This window comes from Gossypium arboreum, chromosome 7 (genome assembly GCF_025698485.1).
Source record: "Gossypium arboreum isolate Shixiya-1 chromosome 7, ASM2569848v2, whole genome shotgun sequence".
Taxonomy (NCBI): Eukaryota; Viridiplantae; Streptophyta; class Magnoliopsida; order Malvales; family Malvaceae; genus Gossypium; species Gossypium arboreum.
In genome coordinates, this window is record NC_069076.1 from 44,926,351 (window position 1) to 44,935,204 (window position 8,854).

At 30.4% G+C, this 8,854-nt stretch overlaps 1 protein-coding gene across 1 annotated transcript; it reads left to right on the plus strand.

Annotated features, from left to right (window-relative positions):
- The first annotated feature begins 5,293 nt into the window (after positions 1-5,293).
- Positions 5,294-8,416, plus strand: LOC108476766 (uncharacterized). Its single transcript, XM_017779086.2, has 5 exons — positions 5,294-5,515; positions 5,612-5,837; positions 5,927-6,150; positions 7,054-7,309; positions 8,322-8,416. Exons 1-5 carry the CDS (start codon positions 5,294-5,296, stop codon positions 8,414-8,416), a joined length of 1,023 nt encoding a protein of 340 aa, XP_017634575.2.
- The last annotated feature ends 438 nt before the right edge of the window (positions 8,417-8,854 follow it).

Sequence of the window (8,854 nt, forward strand, 5' to 3'; positions counted from 1 at the left end):
TCAAAATTCTACCACTCGATTTTGTGTAGTTGATTGAGTTAAGTCAGGTAACACCTCAAACCATGTCCTAGCGTCAGATATGGGCGAGGGGTGTTACATCAGAAGTCAAAGTGGTAGATTTTGTACATTTTGGCGAAGGTTTATAATGGCATGTATAAGGTGGTTTATATGGTGTTGTGATGAAAATGTAAATGGTATTTTGGTATGTTTGTATCTTGATGTTTATGAATGCTTGATGGACTTATAATGCTTGTTTAGGTAAGTCCTTTTAATCAGTTTTGAAAATTTTTGTGTATGGCATTTTGGTACAAGATGTTAGCTTGGAAATGGTCAATTGTGTTGTGTGTTAGGCACACAACTTAATGAAGTCTTTATGCACGAAATTAAGTAATGTTCCATGTTTTGGAAAATGTTATGTTGTTATAATTGTGGTGTCTTTCAATGGCATATTGGTTAGTTGATTTAGGATCTTAAAATGGCAAAATGGCATATTGATGTGTGTTTGGATGTTGTTTCGGTCCCTTTTAAAGTGTGCTTAAATAGGTTGAATGGTTATGGATGTAATGGATTTGAAATGGCTTGATTCTAGGTAAATTTTTTATCTACACGAGCGTGTGACTCAGACATCGCCAGGCCGTGTGTCATTGATGATTTCTTTAGGGTGCAAGTTAGTGAGTTACACTTCCTAACACACAGCCTGGCACACGGGCATGTGGGTTAACTCAGAGAGTTACACAGCCGGCACATAGACGTGTGACCCTTGTTTTGTAATTTTTGCATCTTTTTCTTAAGCTTTCCAAATTGTTTCAAGTTAGTCTTGATTTGATTTTAAGATATTCTTAGAGCCTCGAGGGCTCGATTTAGGAATAGTATGCATGTGTATGAATGGTTTATCAAATGTTTCTCATTGTATAGTTATACTCTATAACCCTAATCCGATGACGGAGATAGGTTAGGGGTGTTACATTTATAAAGCCTTACAGCATGTTTGGTTGGCTGTAATGCTAAGCCATTACTGACTTAATTTCAGAGGCCCTCCCTATTCCATTGTTTGGTTGGTGTAATGGGCTATTACATTCTATTCCATGCTTGACCTTATTCAGGCAAACCGCTGTTTACAATTCAAGACTTCCCACGAATACAAATTCAACGTGAAAAATTTAGGTCAGAGTTCAACTTTACCCTTTTATTTTTTTCTCACGTCTGAACCTTTCTTTATCCATTTCTTTCTCACATCTGGAGCTTTCTTTTTTTTTTCATTCTTCTTTCCATTTCCTTCCAACCTCTTCCCAAGTTCTAACGAAGGATTTTTCAATTAGGTATTCTATCTAATGACAGTTTGTTTAAGTTACTGTTCTTTTTTTTCTCTTTTGTCTATATTTATTTTTTTCATCAATTGACTTTAAGGAATGTGTGTATTTGGATGATAGGGAAGGTTTACCGCTATGGGACTCATCGGCGGTCTATTTCTCAACAAAGAAAACTCATAAACCCTAAAAATACAAAACCCCCAAACCCAGAAAAAAAGCTTAAGCTTAAAGAAATTTGGGAACTTTAATGGTTGGTGGATCAAGATCCAGTAATAGTTGATAGTATTTCAGTTTTTTTTCCTCCTTCTTTTTTATTGAAGAAATTTAGAAACTTAAGCTTATGGTTTACATTTTTCTTATTTTCTATTTTCACTTCAATCTAAAAACCAAAACTTTACTTTTAAAAAATGGAGTTTGCAATTTTGTTCATGGTCAGAATATTTTAGCTTCTTAAAAAAGGTATAATTCTTCGAAGGTTGTGCAGAACTTTTGTGGTTTTGAGCATGGTTCAATTTTGATTTACTGACTAAGGTAACATGCTGAAAGTCAATGATTTTTTATTGATTTTCTACTTTTCTTGGAAGCAAGAATTGAGAGTTGTTTGATTGATTTTCTGCAATTTACCAACACTACAGTAGTTGGAACTTGGGTTCGATTTCTTTTTTAATCTGGTATTTTAAGTTATCATCCGTTCGATGCCTTTTTTGAATCCTTAAGTAATCATTTGTATAAATTCTGACATATTAAGAATGAGTAATATGGTATAGTGTGTGGCCTCCGTCATTGCTAATCCTCTCTAGATGTACCTTTATCTCTTTCTATTCTTGTGTTAACAATTCTTTTCTTAGCCTGAAATGTAACCTTTTTTTGCAATCACTAGTTGGAGTTTGGAATTCAGTAGTACTGATAGGGCACATTTCTAGACAGTTTCACTGGTCACCTCTATTGCCTTCTACAAGAAGGTGAAGGATCATGTTAAAGCCTTCACTATCTTTTTAAAAATATTGAAATAAAATGTATTTCTAAGAGGATGATAGAACTAAGCAATGAGTTTGCAGAGATAACTTTTGCTTTAAAAAGGGATCATTATCCATAAAGAGTTTCTCTAATGCATCTTTTGGAAATTGCCTTCTTTTTGAAGTAGTCATTGGAAGCTGTTGCTTATAAAACCTTTAGAATTATAGTTTTTCATCAAGTATTACAGTAGTATTCTCAGATGACCATACTATGAGCTATAACATCAACTGATGGTAGGCTTCAGAATGTCTTGCTTACTGATTTCTAGAATTTTAGTTTCTCATCAATCTTGCTGTTCTTGTTTATTGCTGACATGTGCGCTCTGTTTAATGTGATTCAATTTTAGACAGCCATCCATTAAGGTTTCTTTTTATTGATTTTCTTTACTGTTGGATTATGTATATTATGTATATAACCTTAGAAGCAAGATTTTTAATAATGCAAATGCAAGTTTATGTGGAAATTGTGGTACTGATAATACTTTATCAGCTGTTGTTCCTGGACCTTCAGCCTTGATTATCGATTTCCACAGTCTTGAGGATTATTTAAGTGTAATTTTCAAGACCTAAATATCTTGTAACTTGTCATTGTTTCATTTTTTATCTTTTCATAGTTTCATTTTTGTTTTTAGGCGTTTAGTTAAGTAACTTATATCTGAGAAATGACTAATTCCTTAACTTATTTTTTGGGCAAGGGCTTTGAGTTCCTTGATCTTGGAATAATAATTAGCATATAATATCAACTCCATCTCTTTCAATGGCAATAAAACTTCATTTTTTTTCTTTATATGTTTGTGTTTCTAGTTTTGCTTGATTTGTCATGTCAAACAATTTTTCTTTTTCTTTTTTTCTGTGTGTGTATGTGTATTTATTCTCTTTAGCTTTGAATGATGGACCTAATAATAGTACAAAGGGACAATCTAAACTCTATTACTGCTGATTTTTTGTTAGATTAGAGTGAATTAGATATTAAAGACGGGTTTGCTAACGAGTCCCCTTAAGAAACTCTTTAAACTTAGTTAATATTCTATTTATGGTCATAACATTGTATTGAATGTAGTAGTTGATAACTTATCATTTTTAGTTGGAACCATTATGTGTTAAATGTGTAGTGGTATATTATTATTTCAACAAAAGGCATCTAGTTTAATAAGGTTGTGTTTTCTTTGGCAGAATTGACTTCAAGATAAGGACCATAGAGCTTGATAGAAAAAGGATCAAGTTGCAAATACTGTTGGGCAAGAGAGGTTTCGTACAATAATTATTGGGTATTGTTTTGGGTATTGTTTTGCATAAATCTGTTATTTGCATAATTATTGGGAGGAATAATACAGCTTTGTAAATATAAAATATCAAATAATATTGCTAGCAAAGATAGTTTGAAAGAAGATTGATAAGTAAGATCTTTGGCATTATATAAAAGATCTATTTTACCATTTATGAGGATTGATGTAAGTAATGAGAATCCCTAAGATATTTCATCAAGATGATGAGATAGATGTGAAGGCCAAGGGCAAATATAAAACAAATTGCAATTTGCACCTTAAAAGAAAGGGAAAGAACTATTTTGGCATATATGCCTTCATACCACTTACTCATGCTGAGTTGTCTATAGATATCAATCTTTTGTTTTTTCCTCAATTAACATTCTTACATTTTATCTCATACTAAATAAATAATGAGTTAGTATTTGATATATTAATAATATGTTTTTTATTATTCCACAAATAATTTTAAAAATTTTCATACATCTCTTTTTTAACATTTTATTATACTTTTTAACATTTAAAAATCCCATAAATAAAATGAAAAGCTTATTTAAATACAAAACAAAAGATTATAAATTTATTAAAATGTAATTTTATTAAAAATTGTGAATTGAGTTATACATATATATGTGTGAAACAAATATATTTATTAGTACTTTATTATTTCATATCTTTGTTATGGAATATTATTTATAAAATATCTAAAAATAATAATCTTATTTCATGATTCAAAAGTTTACACTCATGTACTTTATCTTATTACTTATATCATTATTATAAAATTTTCAATTCCATAAATATACATAGAGAATATTACTTTTAAATCTTAAATGGCTACATGTAAAATATTTATAACGTTTCAATGACTACATGTAAAATATTATAAGTGATTTAACAATTATAAGTGAAGGACTATAAGTATTGACTTATATTTTTAGTTATTAAAAGTTGTACCTCTTAAACTTATTTGAATAATTATATCTATTGTTAAAAATATGAGTATTCAAATAAACATGTATTTGGATTATTGTATTTATATAAATAAACATGAAATTCTTTGAAAATAAGATCAATTTCAGTTGCAACAAACTTTGAAACTTTGAAAATAATATTATTAATGCTTGATAAATTATTTACTTATACATAAGTAAATATATTTTTAAACAGACTTATCATATTTATTAATATGTATTGTTCATTTTTCTTTCACAATTTGTTATTTCTTCCTTTTCTTATTTGGCTTGTTTGATTGCTTTGTATTCACTGAATCACTGTAAGTTCTTTGGAAATTAAATCATTTGATTTTGTTTTACTGTTATTGAAATTAGTATTGGAGAAATGTGACCCTTTTACTATGATTTGAAGATATGTAACACTTTAATATCTTGCAGTAATGGCTCATCTGCCTTTAATAGTACAAAGTGAGAGGCGTGAAAGAATTGGTCTTGCTATTACAATATGGTTGCAAATGTGTACAAATGCGAGTTGGTTCTTAGTTGCATTGGGTGCCATTCATAGCCTACATACTTATAGACCAAGGATTAGATCCTATATTTTAGATTTTTATGCAAAACGAGATTATGTGAAAAGACTTGTATATGCTAGTGATGAGACCTGTATTGAACAAGTTAGGATGAATAGAACTACCTTTTTTAAACTATGTGAGATGTTACAAACTTTAGGGAAATTGAAGTCGTCAATGAACATGCTTGTTGCTGAGCAAGTGGCAATATTTTTACATATCATTTCTCATCACCTTAAAAATCGAGTTACCAAGCATCACTTTAATAGGTCTGGGGAAACCGTTAGCAGATCATTTCACAATGTTTTAAATGCTATCATACACTTACAAGATGTGTTATTTAAAAAGGCAGAGCCAATTACAGTTAACTCTACAGACCCAAGGTGGAAATGGTTCAAGGTATTTGAGTGAGTTCTATATGTAGCTCACACATAATTTAGTCCATTTAGATTTAAATATAGTATCCTAACCCGAGGTTTTATACATGTGATGTAGAATTTCTTAGATGCTTTAGATGGAACCCACATCAAGATTAGGGTTCCAACAGTTGATAAACCTAGATATCAAACACGAAAAGGTGACATAGCAACAAATATGTTAGGTGTTTGTACACCTAATATGCAATTTGTTTATGTTCTTCCTGGTTGGGAAGGTTCTGTTGCTGATGGACGAGTTCTTCAAGATGCCATTAGTAGGAGACATGGACTAAAAGTTCCTCATGGTAAAGTGCAAAATTAGAGAAATTTGAAATAATTTTTAAGATCATACTTTTTTGGGAAATTAACCATGATAAATAGTTTCTTTTTATAGGTTGTTATTATCTAGTTGATGCTGGATACACAAATTGTGAGGGATTTCTTGCACCATTTAGAGGACAAAGATATAATTTGAATGAGTGGCGTCAGGGTTACCAGCAAAGTACTCCGGAAGAATTTTTCAATATGAAACATGCTTCGACACGTAATGTTATTAAAAGATGTTTTGGGTTACTAAAACTTAGATGGGGAATACTTAAGAGTCCATCATTCTATCCTGTGAGGGTGCACAGTAGAATCATTATTGCATGTTGTTTCCTCCATAATTTTATTCGAACCTATATGAGTCTTGATCCTATTGAAGTGAAGTTGGGAGAAGGATTACCTAGTAATGTGATAGATGACGATGAACCGAATATCATAAATATTCATCCATCGGATGCATGGGCTACTTGGAGGATGGAACTAGCCAATCAAATGTTTGATGAATGGAAATCATCTAGAAATTAGTTAGGTTTAGGGTAAAAATAGTAAACGTTAAGTTGTTTATGTTATTTCATATATCTAGTTTATGAAACTTTGGTGGTGTTTGAATTGTTTTTTTTTTGTATTGTACTAGACTTGTTGAATGATAATTTATTTTCTTTTGATTCATCATGTGTTATACTTTTATCAAGTGTTGACCTTTTGATGCATAATATTGAACTTAATTTTAATTTGCGTTTTTTCTTAAGATAGTTATGTCAGGTTTTTCACAATCAAGTGTTTCTTCCCAAAATTCTCAAAGAACCAAAAGGAAATAGGTTCCAGAAGAAGATGCTACATTGGTTGCTTGTATGGTCAACTTGCACAATGTTGGAACCTTTAATGCAGATACGGGATTCAAAGCCGGCAATTTAAATGAGTTGGAAAAAAATGTTAGAAAAAGTTTTACCCAATGCCATGTTGAAGGCTAAACCTAATCTTGAATCGAGGATTAAAACATTGAAAAGGGATTGGTCAATCGTTTATGACATGCTTAGTGGAAAGAACAATAGCAGCTTTGGTTAGGATGAGCATAAACAGCTTGTCGTTGCTGAAGATACAGTGTGGAACTCATATATAAATGTAAGAATTATTTCAAATATTTATTATCTTATTTTGACTAAACTTATATCTAATATGAATTTCTCCTTTTTATAGAGTCATAAAGAAGCCGCTCAATTCAGATATCGGAGTTTCCCTTATTATGACCAACTTACTGCCATCTACGTAAAAGATCGAACCACTGGGAAAGATGCTCAAACAGCCGCTGATATTATTGAAGAAATAGATGTTGAGGATATAGCTGATACAAATACTCATGAAGAAAGAAACGATTTTCATGGATGCGAAGCTGATGTTTCTTTAGATGACATGGATCTTTCAGCTACACAACCGCAACCAGCTAGAAACCAAGGTGATTCCACATTATCAAAGAAGAAAAAAAAAAGAATTCTAATGCAAGTGATTTTTCTACTTCATTTAATGATGCTATCATTTTATTGGTGGAAAACATACGGACCGTTGGCCTTGAAATCAATAAGAGTATTGCCTCTGAAGTGCTAATTCAACAAAAGTCAGAAATTACCATTCAGGAAAGTGCTCTGAAATTATATCCAACATTATGTGAAGTAGAAGGTTTAACTGAGAATGAGCACTATCGTGCATTGAGCAAAATTCTAGATCATCCAACGCAAATGCTCATTTTCTTTAGTACTTCTGCTGACCATTAAAAATCATGGTTGTATTGATGATATTTTGGTAACTTTTTGTGTTTGTAATATTTGGATGGTATAATGACATGATAGAATGTCATTACAATGTTGTAATTTTTGAGGTTGTAAAATTTTATAACATATGGATTATTACATATAAACTAATGAAATCATGTAACTTTTTGTTAATATATGAATATTATGTTTGGATGTGAAATATAATTCTTAAGTTATTTATTACTTCTAATATTTTATTTTTTATTGTAAAATATTTAAATTATTTGTTTCACTAATGATATTTTAGCACATTAAATATGTATTACAATTTAAATATAATAAAGTAGATTACATATTATTTTTATAGTATTATATATTATGGTTTTTAATTCATATAATAATTACATTAAGAATTTTATTAAATTATATATCATTTTATTAAATTATAATTAATAATAATTATGTTAGAATATGGTTAAATTATTTATTATATTTATTAAATTATTTTTAGTAATAATCTTATTAAAATTTAATAAGAATAACAATAATCATCTACCTAAAAAATTTCGCTAAAGATATTCTGGTCATTTTAATTTTTTTCCTTATGCTATTATAACATCATTCAATTCAACCAAACACAAGAATACTATTACAGTTCTATTCCATTTCATTCAACCAAACAGTTGAATTATTAATTATAACTCTATTCCATTACAGAGCTATTCAATTACAGTTTTATTCCATTACAGCCAACTACGCTTAATGTTGCTAGTAAAATCATGACTACATTATGGAAAATCACCAAGCAGTGAGTTGTTGTCCCATCTGTCGAGTTGATGAGGAATCGATAAAACATGTGTTTCAAGAATGTCTCTTCACACGCCAAATCTTGGAAGATTTAAAAGTGGCGTCCTCACCCTCCAAGAGAGAAGTTAGTTGGAAAATTTGGTTAGCAAAAGAATTTATTAACAATAATCAGGACATATGCAAGGTGATTATCATTACTTTTTTTGGGCATTATAGCATAATCGTCACAGAACCTACCATGAAGGAGCTATCCAAAATGTCGATGGATTAATTGCATTTATTAAGGCATACATTCAAGAACTAGAGAATCTAGGAAATGCAACAACAATTATGCAAAGGGTACCGGAATGTTACAAATGGGAACCACCAATAGGAGAAGTCATGAAAGAAAAATCTGACGCCTCATTCCATCAAAATACAAAAGTGCAGCAATTGGGATTCTA

What these genes read in the sequence shown, in the direction of transcription:
- LOC108476766 (XM_017779086.2), top strand. Translation starts at nt 5,294, where the DNA reads ATGAACATGCTTGTTGCTGAGCAAGTGGCAATATTTTTACATATCATT. An exon ending in CAAGGTGGAAATGGTTCAAG is followed by an intron (nt 5,516 to 5,611) that starts GTATTTGAGTGA and finishes CATGTGATGTAG; the next exon opens with AATTTCTTAGATGCTTTAGA. An exon ending in AGAGTCCATCATTCTATCCT is followed by an intron (nt 6,151 to 7,053) that starts GTGAGGGTGCAC and finishes TCCTTTTTATAG; the next exon opens with AGTCATAAAGAAGCCGCTCA.